This window comes from Bactrocera dorsalis, chromosome 1 (assembly GCF_023373825.1).
Source record: "Bactrocera dorsalis isolate Fly_Bdor chromosome 1, ASM2337382v1, whole genome shotgun sequence".
In the NCBI taxonomy this organism is placed as follows: Eukaryota; Metazoa; Arthropoda; class Insecta; order Diptera; family Tephritidae; genus Bactrocera; species Bactrocera dorsalis.
In genome coordinates, this window is record NC_064303.1 from 43,629,185 (window position 1) to 43,650,588 (window position 21,404).

Sequence of the window (21,404 nt, forward strand, 5' to 3'; positions counted from 1 at the left end):
TGCGTTTTCGAATTAAAGGGAATCGGGTTGTATGTATAGAGAAAATAATCCACTATATGGTAAAATAACTAAAATTATTTATTGTATTTGAAAGCATACTACTAAGTTCTCGACAAATTAGTGAAAATCTATTTATTTATTTTTCTATGATTGTAATAACTTCTGCTAGGTTAATCGTGCGCAAAGAGGGTCCCAACAAGTCTCGCGAATTTTATACATGCTCTAAGCGACATGCTTCGTGTGGATTTTTCAAATGGAAAGACGAAGCTTTAAGACAAGGTATGTACACTCGTTTATTTAATTTTTATTGTGATTTGTGTGAGGTTGTGTTTTGCTTAGCTAAAAAATTAACATCGTAGACTAACAAAAGTAATGAATAAGTAAACTACGAAGTTGTTGAATTCAGACCTAGATTACGTGGGTTGGAGGATTAGAGAACCAAAATAAACTTTAATCAACTAAATTGCTTTATTATTTTTCAAAACATTCTCCATTAAGATCTATACATTTTTCCATGCGTTTGAACCAATTCTCAAAGCCCCTTTGTCACTCTGATTGATGTATCTCTTATATTGATGCATTGACCAACCGCCTCTTTAGGTATCAAAAAATGTTCACCTCTTAGTTAATTTTTTTTCTTATTGGAATAAAAAGAAGTCATTCAGCGCCAAGTCAAGACTTTACGGTGGATTACTCATTTAATCGATGTTTTAAGTGCTCAAAATTGTAGTTATTTCAGTCGATGTGTCAAAGTTCGAGTTGTCGTGGTGAAGAGTAATCGGTCTTCGATGTTTGGTTTTCCTGGCAACTGGGAAAGAAATGGTCACGGACCACTCAGAATTTACTGTTTTTGTAGTATGGTTGCGACAAGTGTTTTTTTTTTATACAATCAAATGCAAATGCAATATTGAATGTATGTTAGTTCCACTCATGCCTATAATTGTTTCAATACCACGATGGGTCACACGATGATCTTGCTATAACAGTTGGCGCACAGCATCAATAGTTTCCGCAACAAAAATTGATATTAGACGACATCCCCATTCGTCTTGGACTGTTCAACTACCTCAATTCACCATATTATCGATAAACACTGGTCCTTGATGGAGCTTCAACGCCAAAAGCTAAATTAAGATCATCGATGCACTGTTACTAAGACAATTCACGTCGAAAGTACAAAATACACATTTTTTGGCAGAGATGAATATTTCAAGTAGTTGTAAACAACACAAATAACGCCCGTATGTCGAAACGTTCTGAGTACATATTAAAAAATTTCAAATTTTATTATAAAGTTGTGTGATTGCAAACTAGGGTTGCCAAATTCTTAAATATATTTAAAAGTCAATTTACGTACTAGGCGCATTAATAGTGTTACGAATTTACTCTTGCTAGTTTACTTTGTTAGGTTCGTATCTCTGGATTGACAAATAAAATCAACACTGTTTAATTTAATTCAACAACTCTTTATTTCACAACTCGTCTACACTATAGCAGTTTACTCTTAGCACTGACTGATTACGTTGGCGCTGCCACGGCTTATATAGCCACGCACTTCTCGCTGATGCCGACGTGTCCTTCTAGAATATCGCGTCTGGAAATTACCAGAACATACGGCTATACGGCGCCAGACGCAAGCAGACAGTCGCGGCGCCAGACTCAGCAATTGTTTACCTAGACAAGCAGACAGTGCGGCGCCAGATGTCTATTGTTTCGACAAGCAGACAGCCGTGGCGCCAGATGTCTACAACAAGACAAATGCTATTCCATATACCTACAGCTATTGTTCATAATCAGGGATGCATATAGTAATACAAATACAACTTAATACTACTTTTGTAACACTGCCCTCCACTAAAGCCTAATCGTCCCGATTAGGCACAAATCCTCTTGAACCAAATGGGGCGAGCCTCTCCAAATGTACTACTTTCATTTTACATCGTGCTTTCCCATTTCTTTGTATGCGGTATACCACGTCATTCAGTCGTTTCATCACCATATAGGGTCCTTCCCAGGCTGTCTGCAGTTTCGGGGACAAGCCTTTCTTTCGAAGTGGATTGTACAACAGGACCAGATCACCTTCTTCAAAACCTTTTGAATTTGCCGCTTGATCGAACCGGTCCTTCATCTTATTGCTCATCAGATGCGTATGCTGTCTTACCATTAGATGCAATTCATTCATTTCTTCCTTTAAGACAGAACAATAATCTCCATCATTTCTTACAGCTGTAGGATTCGTTCCAAACTTAAGATCAGCAGGGAGTCGCAGATCAGATCCGAAAATAATCTTTGCTGGCGTGTAACCAGTTGTCTCGTGCTTCGCTGAACGATACGCCAGCAGGAACATCTGGATGCACTTGTCCCAATTCCGTTGATCTTTATCAACGATTTTCCGCAGATGTTCTTCGAGCGTTCGGTTAAATCTCTCTACCATCCCATCTGATTGTGGGTGTAACGCTGTTGTCCGTGTCTTGTGGATGCCCAATAATGTACAGACTTCTTGGAAAATGGAAGATTCGAAATTTCTGCCTTGATCTGAGTGTAATTCGACGGGCACTCCGAACCTTGTTATCCAATTTTCTACAAACGCTTCGGCTACTGTCTTCGCTTCCTGGTTTGGTAAGGCATATACTTCTGGCCATTTACTGAAATAGTCCATGACAACCAGTAGATATTTGTTTCCGGCCGTACTGGTTGGGAACGGACCTGCAACATCCATTGCGACTCGTTCAAATGGTGATCCCACGTTGTACTGTTGTAGCCTACCGCGACTTTTGGCTTTAGGACCTTTAGCTGCCATGCACTCTACGCAATTACTTATCCATTCTGCTATGGAATCTCGACAACCGATCCAGTAGAACCGTTGTTTAATCTTCTCTATAGTTTTTGTAATTCCAAGGTGCCCTCCACTAGGTCCATTGTGATGTTCTTTCAATACTTTCGGGATCATGGACTTCGGTACTATGATCAGCAGACGAGACTGTTTGCCGTCTTCGCTTTCCCAGGTACGATGAAGGTATCCATTAACGAGGTTTATGCTGTTCCATTGGGCCCAATATGCTTTTGCCGTTGGACTCTCGTTACTTATTTGTTCCTTTGGTGGTCGTACCCCATTTTCTTTGGCCATTACCAGCTTCGCAAGATCAGGGTCCTCCAGCTGATTAATTCTGATGCGGTGAGGAGTCCAATCATCTTCAGGTTCTATATTCAGTGATCGCACGTCGATTATACCTTCTTTTCCTTCTGATTTAGAGCAATGTTTACATTCCAGTGGACAAGGGCGACGTGATAATGCATCCGCATTTTTGTGGTGAATCCCCTTTCGGTGTTCTGTTGGTTGTTTCCGTTTTGATGGGTTTACCTTTATATTGCAATTTCGAGCAAAGTGACCCGCTTTTCCGCAGTTGAAACATCTGCCTGTTGTATTTACTTGCTGTGCAGCAATTGTCTTCAGAGTCTTCAATATTTCTTCCATCAGCGCCGGTTGTTCCATTTCAACCCTTTGTACTTTGTGTGCTGGTTTACTTAGTAGGGAAGCTGTTTCTTGTGTGAGGGCGTGCGAAACCGTTTCAGCAAACGTTCTTTTTGGCAATGCATATGTGGCGCGTTTGGTGTCCACATCACGAATTCCATTTATGAAACATTGAATTTTTACCCTCTCAATGTAATCCACAGGTGCATCTGCATTTGCCAAATGAGCCAGTCGTTCTATTTCAGTTGCGAACTCTTGCAATGACTCGTTCATCTTCTGACCCCTATTTTGCAGTTCGATCTGGTATATTTGTTTCCGGTGCTCACTACCATAACGTCTTTCTATCGCACTCATCAATGCCTCATAGTTGTCCCGTTCACAGTCTGGAATAGTCTGAAGGATTTCTGCTGCCGGTCCTTTCAATGATACAAACAAGGACGCCACTTTGTCCGCTGCATTCCAGTTATTGGCCGTTGCTGTCTTTTCAAACTGAAGTTTGAAAATTTGAAATGGAATACTTCCATCGAATGTGGGTGCCTTCAATCTTTGATTATTTGTTGATGGTGCAGGGCCATGCAGTTGCAGTTCTCGCACACGATTACTCAGTTGAAGAAATTCTGATCTTAAATTTTCTTCGTCATTTTTTATTGTGCTTAATTCGTCTTCAAATTTTGAAAATTTCTCTTGCACTTGTGTATTATTTTCTGTAATCTGTTGTACCAATCGCTTTTCTAACTGCGTATTATTTTCAGTTATTTGTTGTGTAAGGCGAGACTCTAACTGTGATGTATTTTCAGCTATTTGCGTAATTTGCTGTGCCAGACGATTTTCTGCCTGCACTGCATTTTCTGCATTTTTGGCTATTTGCTGTGCCAGACGATTTTCTGTTTGCACTGCATTTTCTGCCATTTGCTGTGCCAGACGATTTTCTGTTCGCACTACATTTTCTGCCATTTGCTTAATAGCCACTAACAACGTGTTCATGTCTACACTTAATGATGTTCGTTGTTCTTCTACTTTCTCTTCTACCTTTGTAGAAGTTTCTGGCCCAACAAATTCGTACTCGTCCACATTAATTCCATCCGCTTCCATTGCTTCACGTAATCGTGCCTGCAGATCCGCCTTTTGCCCGCTTATCGGCAAATTACGCTCCTCCAGTTCCTTTTTTAATTGCTGAATTCTCAATTCTCCGAATTTAACCATCTTGAATTTGGATTATTTGACAATCCCACTTCTGACACCAATTGTTACGAATTTACTCTTGCTAGTTTACTTTGTTAGGTTCGTATCTCTGGATTGACAAATAAAATCAACACTGTTTAATTTAATTCAACAACTCTTTATTTCACAACTCGTCTACACTATAGCAGTTTACTCTTAGCACTGACTGATTACGTTGGCGCTGCCACGGCTTATATAGCCACGCACTTCTCGCTGATGCCGACGTGTCCTTCTAGAATATCGCGTCTGGAAATTACCAGAACATACGGCTATACGGCGCCAGACGCAAGCAGACAGTCGCGGCGCCAGACTCAGCAATTGTTTACCTAGACAAGCAGACAGTGCGGCGCCAGATGTCTATTGTTTCGACAAGCAGACAGCCGTGGCGCCAGATGTCTACAACAAGACAAATGCTATTCCATATACCTACAGCTATTGTTCATAATCAGGGATGCATATAGTAATACAAATACAACTTAATACTACTTTTGTAACAATAGGATGCAAATATTAACATTAAAATAACTCACAAATTGATGAGTATATGGGAGCCAGTGGAACTATTTATTCAATTTTAGGGGGTATTCAGGTCTAGACTAAACTAAAGACTAAAATTTAGGTATTTTTCAAACTAACAAAAAAAGAAAAACAAACAAATATAAACAAGGGGTCGGCTTTAGTATACGATCCCACGATTTCAGGGTTAAAAGTGGTATGGTTAGATAGATCTGATGCTCCAGATTAAGAAAATATGTAATTGTTGCCGCCGCAAACTTATAGTTTTCGAGATATTTGCATTTAAAGTTGAAAATTTTGCAAATTTTATCTTGCAATTTCTCGATTTCTAGTAATTATTTATTTCATATTATGCACTTTTTATGCACTTATACTTCATTACATTGTTTCTACATATTTATTTAGTTATTTGCTTAAAATAAGCATTTTATATTTTACACAAATTTTATTACATGCACAATAAAAAAAGTATTCCGTGTTGACAGATAATAAGTGTTGCCATAATTACACATTTATCAAACGAATAAAAATGAATCAAAATGAATAAAAAATAAGATTATACCCCAAATACATAAATCATTGCCCCTTTTCTTCATACATCATAACTTTTGATCGGGCAGGCCACCAACGCCAAAAAGGAGTTTTACTCAAAAAAATACCTGACACACCCCGGTGTTGGATCGGCCAGGGTTATTTTTTTGAAGTGCGGCCGAAGGCCGCCAACGCAAAAAGGAGCTTTACTCAAAAAAAAAAATCCGACACACCCCGATGTTGGATCGGCCAGGGTTATTTTTTTTGATGCGCGGCCGAAGGCCGCCATCGCAAAAAGGAGTTTTACTCAAAAAAAAAAATCCGTCACACCCCGGTGTTGGATCGTCCAGTGTTATTTTTTCTGAATCGCGGCCGAAGGCCGCCAACGCAAAAAGGAGTTTTACTCAAAAAAAATCCGACACCCCGGTGTTGGATCGGCCAGGGTTATATTTTTGATGCGCGGCCGAAGGCCGCCAACGCAAAAAGGAGCTTTACTCAAAAAAAAAATCCGACACACCCCGATGTTGGATCGGCCAGGGTTATTTTTTTTGATGCGCGGCCGAAGGCCGCCATCGCAAAAAGGAGTTTTACTCAAAAAAAAAAATCCGTCACACCCCGGTGTTGGATCGTCCAGTGTTATTTTTTTTGAATCGCGGCCGAAGGCCGCCAACGCAAAAAGGAGTTTTACTCAAAAAAAATCCGACACCCCGGTGTTGGATCGGCCAGGGTTATATTTTTGAAGCGCGGCCGAAGGCCGCCAACGCAAAAAGGAGTTTTACTCAAAAAAAACCTGACACCCCGGTGTTGGATCAGTCAGGGTTATTTTTTTTGAAGCGCGGCCGAAGGCCGACAATGCAGAAAGAAGTGGGACGCGAATGGACTAATGTTTACCCTGTTTTACCTTTGTTGTGTTGCAAATAATCATTATGATCCTTTTATTAAATTATTAGATTAAACATACTTATACGCCTTAGAACTTTTCTTATTACAATGGAAAATTTATTTCAGATGGTATTTGTTTTCTGCGTTTGAGTTTTTATATCCATTCTTATTCGTTTGATAAATGTGTAATTATGGCAACACTTAATATCTGTAAACACGGAATACTTTTGTTATTGTGCATGGAATGAAAATTGTGTAAAATATAAAATGCTTATTTTAAGCAAATAACTAAATAATTACTAAAAAATAAATATGTAGAAACAATGTAATGAAGTATAAGTGCATAAAAAGTGCATAATATGAAATAAATAATTACTAGAAATCGAGAAATTGCAAGATAAAATTTGCAAAATTTTCAACGTTAAATGCAAATATCTCGAAAACTATAAGTTTGCGGCGGCAACAATTATATATTTTCTTAATCTGGAGCATCAGCCCTATTCAACCATATCACTTTTAACCCTGAAATCGTGGGATCGTATACTAAAGTTTCCCCTAAACAAGTAAGGAAGGGCTAAGTTCGGGTGTCACCGAACATTTTATACTCTCGCATGATAAAGTGATAATCGAGATTTCATTATCCGTCATTTATGTACATATTTTTTTATTAATCTGGAGCATCAGCCCTATTCAACCATATCACTTTTAACCCTGAAATCGTGGGATCGTATACTAAAGTTTCCCCTAAACAAGTAAGGAAGGGCTAAGTTCGGGTGTCACCGAACATTTTATACTCTCGCATGATAAAGTGATAATCGAGATTTCATTATCCGTCATTTATGTACATATTTTTTTATTATGCTGTAAAATTAATTAGAATTAAATTCTGAGAGATTTACCGATATTTTCGGTGAAAAATTAAGTTAGGTTAGGTTAGGTCACCCATATTCCGTACATGTCATCAGGGTGTTAAGAAAATATTATATACCGAATTTCATTGAAATCGGTCGAGTAGTTCCTGAGATATGGTTTTTGGTCCATAAGTGGGCGATGCCACGCCCATTTTCAATTTTTGAAAAAGCCTGGGTGCAACTTCTTTCTGCCATTTCTTCCGTAAAATTTAGTGTTTCTGACGTTTTTTGTTAGTCGGTTAACGAACTTTCTGTGAGTTTCAACCTTTGTATGGGAGGTGGGCGTGGATTTTATTCGATTTCTTCCATTTTTGAACTGTATATGGAAATGCCTGAAGGAAACTCTATAGAGGTTGGTTGACATAGCTATAGTAGTTTCCGAGATATGTACAAAAAACTTAGTAGGGGGCGGGGCCACGCCCACTTTTCCAAAAAAATTAGATCCAAATATGCCCCTCTTTAATGCGATCCTTTGTGCCAAATTTCACTTTAATATCTTTATTTACGGCTTAGTTATGACACTTTATAGGTTTTCGGTTTCCGCCATTTTGTGGGCATGGCAGTGGGCCGAATTTGCCCATCTTCGAACTTAAACTTATGGAGCCAAGAAATACGTGTACCAAGTTTCATCATGATATCTAAATTTTTACTCAAATTACATCTTGCACGGACGGACGGACAGACAGACATCCGGATTTCAACTCTACTCATCACCCTGATCACTTTGGTATACATAACCCTATATCTGACTCTTTTAGTTTTAGGACTTACAAAAAACCATTATGTGAACAAAACTATAATACTCTCCTTAGCAACTTTGTTGCGAGAGTATAAAAATTCTTAATTAGTAAAGAGGTCGCTATCGGATAGACATTGCCAAAGATAGAAAATTCACAAAATGGCATCGACTGGACAAAAAAATTGTATTCACTTTTTTGATTTTTTAATACCTCTAAAAAATTTAAAATTATCCAAAATCCGAGCAAGCGCAATGGAGAGATGTATAACAGACACTTCTTAAAATAAAATTTCAATAGAATCGGTTAAGTAGTTAAAAGTTTTAAAGTCTGTTTCTGGAACAGTCTTAAATGCGTCGAAGAAAACCGTCAACGTAACCTTGATTTTTGACTTTCTTTGGCGTGGTTTTTTCGGCTTCAGCTCACCTTTGCAACGATATTCGGCCAATTGATCGTATGTTTCTGGATCATAGGCATAAATCCAAAACTTATCGCTAATAATAATACGTTTTATGACATCCTGGTAGTCGGAAATCATTGTTTCACATATGTTAACGCTAATCGTGCTTTCATTTTTTTTAAGCCCAAGATCTCTCACTGTAAATCGTCGATCATCAAGCACCAATTACTTTATTTTATCGACTTGTTGATCATCAGTTGATGTTAATGGCCTTCCTGGACGTGGTTTGTCGTCAAGAAGTTCTCGACTTTCTATAAGTAATTTGTACCAATCAGAAACACTTGCTCGCAACAAACAATTATTAACGAACGCCTTTTCCAACATTCTGAACGTTTCCGAACAAGAAATTTGATTCCGCACACAAAATTTAGTGAAAATTCTTTGTTGAATAATTTCACTTATCGTAAAAATCGCCGAATGCATTACTATTGGTTTTGTGTGATAAGTACTTTAAACCTATTAGGGGGCAGAGTTATGCCCACACTTAAAAGATGTTGAAACCACCAACGATCTTCTTTACTTTCGTACTCCGTACTAAATTACATTTTTGCATCATAATTTTTGGCTTTATATCCCTTTGTAATTTTTATGTCTTCATTTTGAAGGGCGTGAAAATTACCTATTTCGCTCGTATGCAATTCCAAACTCCTTTGCGTGCTAAGCAGGACAGGTCCGTCGATAAAGGGGAGTTAGGCAATTGGCTAGGACGCACGAATTATAAGGCGGCATTTTAGCTAGCTTTACACATTTTATTTATTAGTACTTTTTTTTATTATCTAAATAAAATAATTTTGTAAATTTTTACGGCGATTTGGGATTTTGTTAATTATTTTATTTATTTATATAATATACAAAATAAGTTTCATAATCGTATTCTAATAAAAATTATAAACAGCGGATGTATTATTATTTTAATAGTAGCACCCAGTGTTTGTTGTTGTATGGTATAAGTTGCTATGTGTTAATTTCGGGCATTCCGTCAATTTGCACCCAAAATATCACATATTTATGTAGTATTGGCCCTAACTCCGGCGGCGGTGTGAAAGTTGGGACTGGCATAATATCTTTAATACGTTGTACTCACTTCAAATTACAATTGATCTTTTTCTCAACATAGTAGCTATACCGGTATTTTTGTGTTACATGTTCTCTTTGGTTTGTTATGAATACCTGTGCGTGTGCAAGGCTGGCAAGGCTGTTTTCTGTGATATTAGAAATACCTTGCCGGTTCCTGTGCGTCCAAAAAAATCCAGCTTATTCATTAACAACAATCAGTATAATCCATATATACATATATCCTGGCAGTAGCTATGTGCTGTCGAAAAAGTCTTTTCGTATTTCTAATAAAACTTTAACTTATTTTTTTTTATATTTATACTAATAAATAAATAAACAAATACTCGTATGGACCATTTTGGTCGTCAACTTTTTGCCTTTTTTCCGCTAAAGACAACATTCCATCAGTGTACTAACGAACTGATACAGCATCGTCTCCGTAAACTTCACAAATTTCATTTGTGACTTGCGTGGCATTCTTCCCTTTTTATAAAAAAATAATTTTAAAATATAGCGAATTTCTTCGTTATTTTCATTCATTTTTGAACAGCTGTAAATTTTTTAAAACTTTTTTTTTATTAAATAAAGCTTAAAATCTCATCTTTTCAACTCTATGACATAATGTGATTGGTAAGATTGGAGATATAGGACTTCAACCACATCTATTGACAAAATGCGAAAATACCCAATATACTTGTATGTATTATTTTGATACCAGTTTTATTTCAATCATGAGGGGGAAGATGGTCTACTAGTGATTTAGCAAAATTTTAAAATTAAATCCTAGAATGTGTCAAGAAAGACTGATAGGCTTGGCAACAATCAATTGAAAATGAAGTGGCACAAACTTTCAACAATAAGACATTAAAGGCTCGAAAACATTTAAATAACTAACTTTTTATTTTTGTACTAATAATAGTAATAATTTTTATTAATGTTAGTATTTTTAAATATAATTATAAATATTGTTTTTAGGGCCAATAGGGATAGAAGGGGTGCAGAATTTGCTATTTGCCTAGGGCAGTAAATTGTCTCAAGCGGCATCAGGGCCACATGTCATAAAGATTTATTAATTTTTTAATTAAATTTTCCTGAAAATTAGTACCAACTCTACAACAACAAAATTCAGTTAAAATATTTATTATAATAAAACAATATTTAGTCGTGGTTCTTCAAGCGGGTAATTGCTGTTCATCTACTCCTTGTGTTATGCTTTCACTGTCATTCAGCAGGTTGGTGAAATTTTCCCTCCACAATTTCAGCACGCTCTGGAGGTTCTACAAGAGTATGTTCCGTTCTTGAAACCTTCTGCTTCTTTTACTAGAATTTTCGAGTATTACCCCTGTCGGTCAGCTTGTCATGCTTTTCGTACTCACACATTTCGGTCTCTCTTGTGTTGTCTACAAATGATATCTATCCCATCCGCACGTGTTGTTGTCGATTGTAATGTTGCGATGTAGGCAGTCTGTTTTCTCTCCACTGCGACACGGCACCCCTCATCGTACCAGCTGTTCTTTTGCATTTTCAGAAAACCAATGGTTTCGGTTGCAGATGTACGTAAGCAGCTTGAAATGTAATCCGACAATTCTCTTATACCGAGTTGCTGACGAGTGATTTCAGAGAGCAGGAATTCCGTTTTGCTGTCTGTTGTGATTTCAGCTTGTATCTTCACTGCAACAATATAGCGCTCCGAGTCAATGTCAGGACCTCGGAGCATATGCATGCTGGTTGGTGGCTTTTCGATCCGTAGACAGCCAGGTACTACCTTGATGAGTTTTCCTGTGCTGGAATTCAGTGCTACAGATAAGCATATAAATTATTCAAATGTAATGTTTAATTCAAAATTATTTTATTTGCCGTCATCTCGGCTTAGTTGTCAAGTATAAAGTGAAACTTATAATTATCCCTAACTTAGCTCAAGCCACCAACCCGCATCGCGTTGTGGCTCCTCTGCTGACGTTTTGCTGACCTTGCGCCTCGTGCATGGTGTTAGTTTACTTTGATGTCTGGCCAATGTTCTCACGCAAAATGTGCTAACTTAGCGACATGTGCAGAGTGGTAGGCTCTTATTACGACGGGAATTAGGGTATGTCGTTTCCTCGCGATAACTTTAGGGTGTGTCGTTTTCTCGCAATAACTCCTCCCCTTCTAAATAGGGAACGTTCTCGGTCCTCAAAGAAGCGGTTTTAATTGCAGTTTCAGCGGACCTGGCTATGATAATCTCTCTCTTGGTCCTCCTTATCCTGAGAAAGACGTAAACAGTGAATGCCATGATTAATAAGACACCAAAGGCTGAGAAACCTGTAACGTGGCCATAATGGATTGATCGCCGCAGGTGATTGATCCTTTGAACATTCTCTAGATTCACATGGTGAAGATAAGAGGCGCTTAATATTTCTGTGTGCTGCGTCAAGTTGATTGTAGAAGCCCATGGAGTTTCAGGTTTTAGAGGCAACGTAGAATTTTCGTTATAAAAAGTCGTACCATTAATCTTTACGTTGTTTTTGAAGACCACGAGGTATGTTCCGTTGACCGTAATAGGGACCTCATTATTTTCCTCGATGACAGCCAATTGGTCATTGATGACAACAAGGCCATCACTTATCGGTGAAATTGATGTGAGGTTGTTAAATGTTGTACTGCAATTAGCGGTGTCGCGAGTCAGTAGCTGCAGAGCGCAACATGTAGTCGGAGATGGTAAGCAAAACGTTGGTGTTGTGTCGCTGCAGTTCTTTACGGCTATGGTATGGTTATAACACTTGGCTAAGATGGATTCTTCAAGGTGCAGGATTTGGTGGCCATGAGCTACTGGTAAAATAGTAATTTTCTTACATCTAAACATAGGAATCGGATATCTTATTAAAAAGTAAATTATGTTATTATACTGTAATATCTTAATTCTAGCTACTGCCATAACATCGGCCGCGGTAAGGTCAGTGAAGTGCTCGTCTCCTGTTATGAAATTTATTTCGTTACTGTCTAAGAGAAGACCCCAATTTTGGCGAAAGTGACAGCTGTTATAATGTTATTTAATTCCGTAATAATTGCTCTGTTTCTAGCCAGAAGTATGACATAAAGGTGACCAGTGTTTATTTCTCTTTCTTTTGTTAATTTCAGGATTTCATTTACTGTAATGGTAAGGTTATTGATTTCTTTCTGTACTTGAGTGTTTATGGTGAACTGTCTGTCCTGCGAGTTAATTAGCTGTTCTTCTTTGTTCATTAATCTATTGAAGTCGTCATGGTCAGGAGTTTCGGTAATGTATTTCAGGACTGTCCCTAGGGCATTCAGGCTTCTCGCCTGTCTGTGGTGAGCGTTTATCATTTGTATCAGTCGACTTATCTGGTTTATGTCCGCGTCTAGTAACTTCCTCATATGTGACTGAGAAAAGTGGTCTGTGGCATTAATTGTCTCGTCTCTCAGTAATTCGTAAAGTGTCAAGTTGGTAACATGCTTGATGTGTCCTGAATTCTCCCAAATTACAAGGTCCTCACCGACCACCGGAATGTACCTTGCATTGGTATAGCCTATTAACCTTCCTGTCGTTGCCGATATTGATATGGCCAAAGTTATGAAAATCCTAAAAACATATATGAAACTTTTTGTTAATTGTTTATCATTAGAAACACCTAGGTTCTAGATTAAGTTTAACGAAGGTTGTCCTTATGGACCCTCCTCCCTTTTATTAAAACTGTTGTACCCAAGTCCTTTTCCACCTCTTCCTCAGTATAAAGAGGCGTAAGCTTATTGCCTAGTCTCCTATTATTTTTAACAAGTACTTTTTCTCCAACAGGGAACTCCCTATCCTGCCTGTTCTTATTATGAGTTGTTAGTTCTCTTTCCTCTGCGTTTCTTAAGCGGCATGGTATTTGGTTGTCATCTTTAATTGAACGAAATACGGTAAGGGGCTTCATCCCTGTTACTGTGTGAATGGACCTGTTATACTCAATCGTAGCTAAAAGGACAATTTCCTCAACATCATCAAGATTTTTGTCAAGTTTAAGGCATCGTGCTATTTCCATTAGTGTGTTATGGAATCGCTCCACCTGACCATTTGATGTACTATGTAGTGGTGGAGCATTCGCAATGTCGATATTGAAGTGATTCTTTAATGTAGCTTTGATGCTGTGTGAATTCAGCGACTTCTCATTGTCGCAATAAACTATTCGAGTACCGAAAAATATGTTGAGTAACTGAAGGAGCTGTGGTTTGACATCTACTATCGTTCTTGATTTCAACGACTGTACTATCGCAAATTTTGAAAACTTGTCGATGCACGTCAAGAAGAACTTGGACCCGGTAGAAAATATGTCGATGTGAAGAATTTCTCCGCAATATGTTGGTATGGGCGTTTGAGCAATAAGCTGTTTCTTTGGGTGCCGATCATACTTCGCCCGCGAGCAAGTTCGACAATTTCCCCCAAATTGTTTAACTTTTTTCTCCATTTTTGGAAAGAAATAATCCTCTAGAATTTGTTTTGTGTTCTCCTGCGCTGCTCGATGCGCTCTGTTATGTTCAGCAGCGATAATTTCCTGCTGCTCATTCGGATTCGTAATGTCGTTAACAAATTTCTCCGTATGTCTGAATTTAACTGTTGGAAACATTTCGACCAGTTCGTATTGAAACTGTGCAAGTGCATGCAGATCGCAGTGTATTGCGTTTACTGCTGTTGTGTTTACGGCCTCCTGTAAAAGTTTTAATAAACCCTTTTTTTCTCGGTAAGAAATGATATGCCTTGTCTTTTTTCTAAAAATTATAAAAGTTTTTCTTTGAAGTTCCGTACCTACATCCACAATAATCTGGTTGCGGAAGCAATTTACCGGTTTTTCCGATCTTTCAATTGTATGGGTTGATGATTCCTCGCTATGAATTGTCTCGACGCTCGTGTTATCTAAAGCATTTATATGTTGCCTAGATAGAGCGTCTGCCACCACATTTTCCTTTCCTGGTTTGTAGATTAGCTTTGCGTTGCATTCGTCTATGAAGGCTTTCAATCTTTTAATTTTCGAATTAGGATTCCTATCCGAAACCGCAAAGGTCAGCGGCTGGTGGTCAGTATAAACATTAAGTGTTGTTACGCCATATAGGTAGTTTCTAAGAGCTTTCAATGCCCATACAATAGCTAACAATTCCCTTTCATTGGTAGCGTAATGCTCCTCGCTCCCGGACAAAGTGCGAGAAATCATGGTAATCGGTTTGCCCTCCTGAGAGAGGACGGCGCCTATAGCATGAGCCGATGCGTCAGTAGTTAGGTCAAATTGTTTGTTAAAATCTGGATACGTCAGGGTTACATCCTCTTTTTCGCCTCTCATGATGCTCGACAATGGTTTTGATAGTCTAGCGAAATCCCTTATAAAACACCTATAATAACCCGCTAAACCTAGGAATGATCTGAGTCCCCTTAGAGTGGTGGGCTCAGGGAAACTTCGTATTGTGTCGACTTTGTCTGGACACGTTTTTATTCCTCCTTGTGAAACCAAGAACCCCAGGTATTCGACCTCAGCCCTAAAAAATTTGGATATTTCAACCGACACTCTCATGTTGGCCCTAAATAATTCATTTAAAATTGATTCTATATCTTTCAGATGCTGCTGTTTGTTTTCCGAAAAAATAATAACATCGTCTACATAAACAAAACAGCTTTTCCCAATATGCTCTCTTAATACGTCGTCTATGACGCGTTGAAAGATGCTCGGCGCGTTTTTTAATCCAAAAGGTAACCGGCAAAATTCATACTTGCCATTCTTGACAGAGAAAGCAGTTTTTTCCCTATCACGCTCCAATAGTTTAATCTGATGGAAACCAGATTTTAAGTCCAAAGTGGTGAAGTATTTACTACCACCCAAATTGGAAAGAATTCCTGTTATGTCAGGAATTGGGTATTTATCACCGATAGTTTTTTCATTGAGCTTCCGAAAATCAATAACTAATCTCTGCTTCGCCTGTCCGTTTTCGTCTACCCCCTTTTTCTTTACCACCCATATAGGGTTGTTAAACGGTGATCTTGATGGCCGGATAACTCCATTTGCTAACAAGTCCTTGATTTCTTTGTCCACGAAATCCGCTACACTCAGTGGGTACGGGTATAATCTTGAGTAAACTGGTGTTTCGTCCTCCGTGCGAATTGTTGCTATCACTTTTGTATTGTATGGTAGTGCCTCATTGGGGTCACCAAAAACCCCATTCATCCTTTTGATCATCCTAGAAAAATCTTCCCTAACGTCTGTTGGTACTAGATTTGTTTGAAGCCTAAGTTGGCTTACGTCAGGACTGGAAATGAAGAAGATTTCCTCCTCACCAAAATCATGATTTATTGTGTTCGATTCAAGGTCAATGTTCGCATGGACCCTGTTTAGTATGTCGAGCCCAATCACGCCATCAAATCATGTTAAGTCCGGTAAGATGAAAAATTCTGCCACTACGCCAAATATTTTATGTAGCATTTTTCCATGATAGAAGTAACCCCGTGAATAGATTTTACAGAGAATGTGTCCCTGAAATGTTGTGTCCTTAAAGCCGGTGTTGGTTTCATATAACTCCTCTACGCACCGGTATCGATAAGGAGTTTCACTTCCTTCCCTCCTAGGGACTTTGAAATCCAGGGTAGGAGGGACCTTCGCCTAAAAAATTAAGTTGATCTAAACTTACGTCATCCGCCGCTTGTTCGGCTTCTGCACCGTACAATGATTCACTCTGTAGCTCAACTTCCTCCTCCAGGTGATTAACACGTTGGATCTTTGGTCCTGTGTAACGTCCAGAATTTGCTGGACGTTTTTGTTGATAGCCCTGTTGCGTTCTATTACTGTTTCCTTGATAGGCACCTCGGTCTCTGTCAAACGATTGGTGTTTAAATTTTGATAAGGATGGATCAACGTCAATTGGTTCCGCTCTAACTAGTCTGTCGCTGTCACGTTCGTTATTTACCCTTTGATTTTCCGTAAAATGAGGTGCATGTCCGGGTTTGTACTGCCTACTACTATAGTAGTGTGGGCTCTTATGAGCTGAGGGTGGATCGTAAGTGTTTGTCCTATGGTTGTTCTGGCTTGAAATTATATTATTATTTTTTTAATGTGGTTGCCCTCGACGTTCTTGGCAGCAAAATTGGCCGCGAACGCATACCGCTCATGGTTTGAGTCTACCTACTGTGCTAAAGCAAGAGCAGACGGAAGGTCAGACGGCCGTGAAGCGAAGAGAATATCGCATAAGGGCTTCCTTAAGCCGAAAATGAAAACTCTTAGGACATCTGCCCTATATTTCTCGTTTATAATTTCTGCCCCGCTACTCTCGTAAGACATTATAGTCTTATTAGCTAGTAACGTTAGCTTCTTTTCTACCTCATCGTAGAATTCCAGACAGGACCTAGAACCCTGTCTTAAGGTAGATAATTCCTGCTCTATAAGATATACGGGACGTTTGTCCGCGTACGTAAAATCTAAACGTGCTATAATGGCATTAAAATTCAGCACAGTACTAAATGATGAGAGGACCGCATCGGCAGAACCTCTTATTTTGTTCCTCAAAATGGTAACTGCTTGGTAGTGTTGTTCACTGCCATCGTACCTTTTGAACAGTTCATAAGCGTTATGCGCCGTCTCGCGCCATGACACATATGTGCCTATGTGACCATGAAATTCGGGAAGTGATTTGATCGCATCAAGCGTTATGTCACATGTCACTAGTGGATTTACAGATACCTTTAGATATTTTTCTACCTTTGGCCTGCTGCCCGTCACCTGGTTTTGGATTGCTCCTAACTTCCTATCGAACTCCAACCTTTGTGCTGCGAAAGCACTTCTAACTTCCGCCTTAATTAAATCGCTTGTTTGTTCTGTGTTCATATTTCCATTCTGACTTCCTAACTTTAAATTTCTAAAAAGGCGTTTTGCTAACCTTGCGCCTCGTGCATCGTGTTAGTTTACTTTGATGTCTGGCCAATGTTCTCACGCAAAATGTGCTAACTTAGCGACATGTGCAGAGTGGTAGGCTCTTATTACGACGGGAATTAGGGTGTGTCGTTTCCTCGCGATAACTTTAGGGTGTGTCGTTTTCTCGCGATAACTTATACGAATTGTAAGCGGATTTTAGCTAGAATGCCAGGATTTGGCGACGGAGTTTCTCCTCCCACAACGAATCCAGAAAAAGACACTTGGTCTAAGACCGGAATGCGTGAGTTGCTTGAACCCTTTGTAAAAGAATAAAGTGAATGGCGCTCAGAGAACTTTCCTCACTTGTGTGAACTTCTACACATGACTCCATGCTGTTATTTTATTTACATTACTATACTGTCACTAAGTTATTCATACTCGTACTTACACATTTTTTTTAAAGTAAAATTGAAATGTTAATAAATTACTGTTATATAATTGGTTTATTGGTATTAAACACTTACTATGAAAAAGACAATTAAACTATACTATCAATTGATCATCTCATATTTTTAATTTAAAAATACCTTAGGCGCTATAGACGAAATCAGTCAAGGTGTTCAGTGCTCAGGTAACAGAACTTCAAAAGGTAATTTAATTTTTATTTTCTCTCTTTTAAATATAATAAATATAAGTAAAACGTCTAATTATAGATTTTGCTCAAAAACGCAAATGCGGCTTGTGTCGTCAGGAGGGTCATACTCGCTTAAAGTGTCCTCGAAAATCTGGCCTTCAAAATTAAGTATTTTATATTTCTTTCATTGTTATTAAAATATGGAACTATTTTTTTATTTTGCTTATAAAATACATACAGGTTAAGGACTATTGTTTTTAATATTAATGTGCGGTTATAGGGTTAGGTTAGGTTCTATGACGGGTTTTAAATTCAAGTTAGTGGTATGCGCGACTTCCCGTGAAAAAAAAAAAACAACTGGCTGTTCCGATAATGAGATCTATAAAAGAAACGCATGTGATCGCCATTGCTATGTTAATGCAATTGAATTCTTTATTTTACTTATTTTATGACTTAGCCTAAACCTTAATCTAACGGCTTAAACTAGTGGTACATGTTAGTATGTATTTACATAAAAGGGGAAGTACAAGGTGCATTCCAGGACTTTTTGAATCTACTTATATGTCGACTGGTGCGTTAAAGTCAAGTTATTGCGATTTAAGTGTCAGTATGTTTTTGTTATTTGTGCGAAAATGAGCTTCGAACAAAGAGCCAACATTAAATTTTGTTTTAAAATTGGTAAAACTTTTACCGAAATCAATTGATGAAGCAAGTTTATGGCGATGTTTGCCTATCCCGTAGCAGAAAGCGCGAGTGGTTCAACGTTTTGAAAGTGGGCGTGAGGACATAAATGACGATCAACATGTGGGCCAATAAAAATCCGTGATCACTGGAAATTCCATCGAAATTGTGCGTGAATTCATCAAAACTCAGCGGAAATCATCATTGAAATTCATGGAAATGGAATTGAACATCTCCAAAACATCGATTTATCACATTTTGACCCAACATTTGGGCTTACGGTGTTAAAGGTGTGTGCACCATTAACCATTAACTGATATGGCCCCGTGCAACTTCTTCCTTTTCAGAAAAATGCATTTGCTGATAAAAGGAAAGCGTTATGCAGACGTAGAGGCCATTCAAAAAGCTTGCAAGAGCATACTCGCGGCCATACCTGCCAACGAGCTAAAACCCTCGTTTGACATGCTTTTGGCCGTGCAAAATTTGAATAAAATAAATTGATTTTGCCAAAAACCCATTTGATCTGTTTTTTTTTTTATTAAAGTCCTGTTTACTTTGGGACGCACCTTGTAGAATTCATTTCGTTAAATTATAGTAAAAGATTAAGGTAAGTATCTGAAATAGTATTATTAGGGTAAGTATCTTATACCGTATAAACCAACTTAATAATTTTATTTGAAATTTTTAATAATTAAATTCATTTAAATTAAGTTAGTATTTATATTTTAGAGATGTCACTTGACGTAACAGTCGGGGTTCACCCAGCAGCCATGAACATTAATTTTTTCAGCAGGTTATTAACCTGCACCTTATGTGGTGCTAATAATCACATTTCGCTGAGCATATGCATCACCAGAACTCCGTAAAATCACTCTGTCGCAGAGAAGACTGGAAATAAGGTGTTGAAGGTTAACTTCAACTTAAAAAACTTCCAGAGCTGGTATAACCACTTCTGGCAAGGCATTGTTTAACGCTCCCGTAATATTCTGCACTGACCCCTTACAATGAGAGTGTTGGCCAGGACCTAGGAATATATCAGAGTCTTATGCAGCTCACATAATTGGATGACAGCCTGTTGCAGCTGCGCTGGTGTGGTTATAGTCACAAATTAATTATTTGTGAACCTGAGATAGATTTCAGTTATTAAAATTTTCAAAAAATAAATAATAATATTCTATTTACCAGTTTAAACAAAACACGTTACAAAGTGTAATACGTATGACAATGGCAAACCCACATCGTATATCGTATAGTGGCCCCTATTATGAGTTGCATTCGATCTTCGCTATTCGCTGGCTATCGAAAATCGAAAACCGAATGTCAAATTCGTATTATGAGCTATGCAACCCTGTCGAAATTTTCGTTGAGCATCGAAATGGCTGTCGAACAGAATTTACCTATCGACAGCGTAGCGTAGTGAATGGAAATTTGTGAAAATGTAGATTTTTTGCGTTTATTTATTGCTTTATGGTAACAAATAATTAATTTATACTATTTTTGTTAATTTTATGCAGGCCGAAAGTCCCCAGGAAATCTGGTATTACTATAAAAATGTGATTTTGCTTGTTGCATTTCAGCCTCGGTATAATTGAATTTTATCCATCTTTGGCAAATGAAATTCTCCAGGGCATCGAGTACCTCAGATAGTACTACAGACACCGTGGGCTGTGCAAGCCCAAGCATGTTTTCATTCCCTATACTAAGTTGATACGATCCCTGAGCACAAAATCGTAAAGCTGTTGCCAATTTTAGTATATTGGGAATAGATTTCGCTCGTGTGCATCGCTGCAGCATCTCCTCTGTAGCGGACAGAAAATCAACAAACGCCTCTTTCGACAAACGGAAGTTTTTTATAAATCTACAAATAAAATTTCCTAAATGTTGAACATGTAGAAACCTCTAACAAATAGCATTGTACTTACGTAGCGGAATCCAATTCCAAAGGGTTGGAAGCGTCCCTTAGCTTCTTTCTATTTCTAGCCAATTCCAGTAAGCTTTCATCCTCCTCTGAAGAATCGCCAAACCACAACTCAGTCCTAGTCATATTTTATTTTAACTTATATTTATATTTTCTTTATTTATAAAATATTTGTTAGTTTTATCTGACAGATGTATACTATCGTGAACATTCAAAATGATTGCAACTCACAATTACGCCAATCTTCATCGAATGAGCGTCGTAATACCAAATGCAAATTCGTTCGACCAGCATTTTCGATCGTTGTCGAAGATCGAATGCAACTCATAATAGGGGCCAGTGTGTAGTGTGAAATGGGTGTGGTGAGGAATGGTGAATAAGAGAGAAATTTAAAATGTTTGTATCTTAAAAATAGCATTAAAAATGAAGAAAATACAATACTTAGACTATTTTGAGCTCTAAAGTGGCGGAATTTAAATAAATATAATTTAACCTCCACTTTAAGGGACCGTTAATTGCC

The 21,404-nt window shown here is 38.1% G+C and overlaps 2 protein-coding genes across 5 annotated transcripts in view; one reads left to right on the forward strand and one right to left on the reverse strand.

The window, feature by feature from the left end:
* Positions 1 to 18,530, forward strand: part of LOC105223670 (DNA topoisomerase 3-alpha) — a 36,102-nt gene extending 17,572 nt beyond the window's left edge. For both annotated transcript variants that reach the window (XM_049462408.1, XM_011201446.4), the window contains exons 11-13: positions 170 to 279; positions 18,244 to 18,300; positions 18,365 to 18,530. In XM_049462408.1, the coding sequence (XP_049318365.1) occupies positions 170 to 279; positions 18,244 to 18,300; positions 18,365 to 18,453 (256 nt within the window). In that variant the 3' untranslated portion in view covers positions 18,454 to 18,530. The remainder of the gene's footprint in view (positions 1 to 169; positions 280 to 18,243; positions 18,301 to 18,364) is intronic.
* Positions 1 to 21,404, reverse strand: part of LOC125780329 (uncharacterized) — a 282,319-nt gene that overhangs the window by 127,627 nt on the left and 133,288 nt on the right. For 2 of the 3 annotated variants that reach the window (XM_049462436.1, XM_049462435.1), the window contains exon 1: positions 2,080 to 5,971. In XM_049462436.1, coding sequence (XP_049318393.1) covers positions 2,080 to 4,675 — 2,596 coding nt within the window. In that variant the 5' untranslated portion in view covers positions 4,676 to 5,971. Of the gene's footprint in view, positions 1 to 285; positions 5,972 to 21,404 lie in introns of those variants that run through there. The other variant, XM_049462434.1, reaches the window with a different exon arrangement.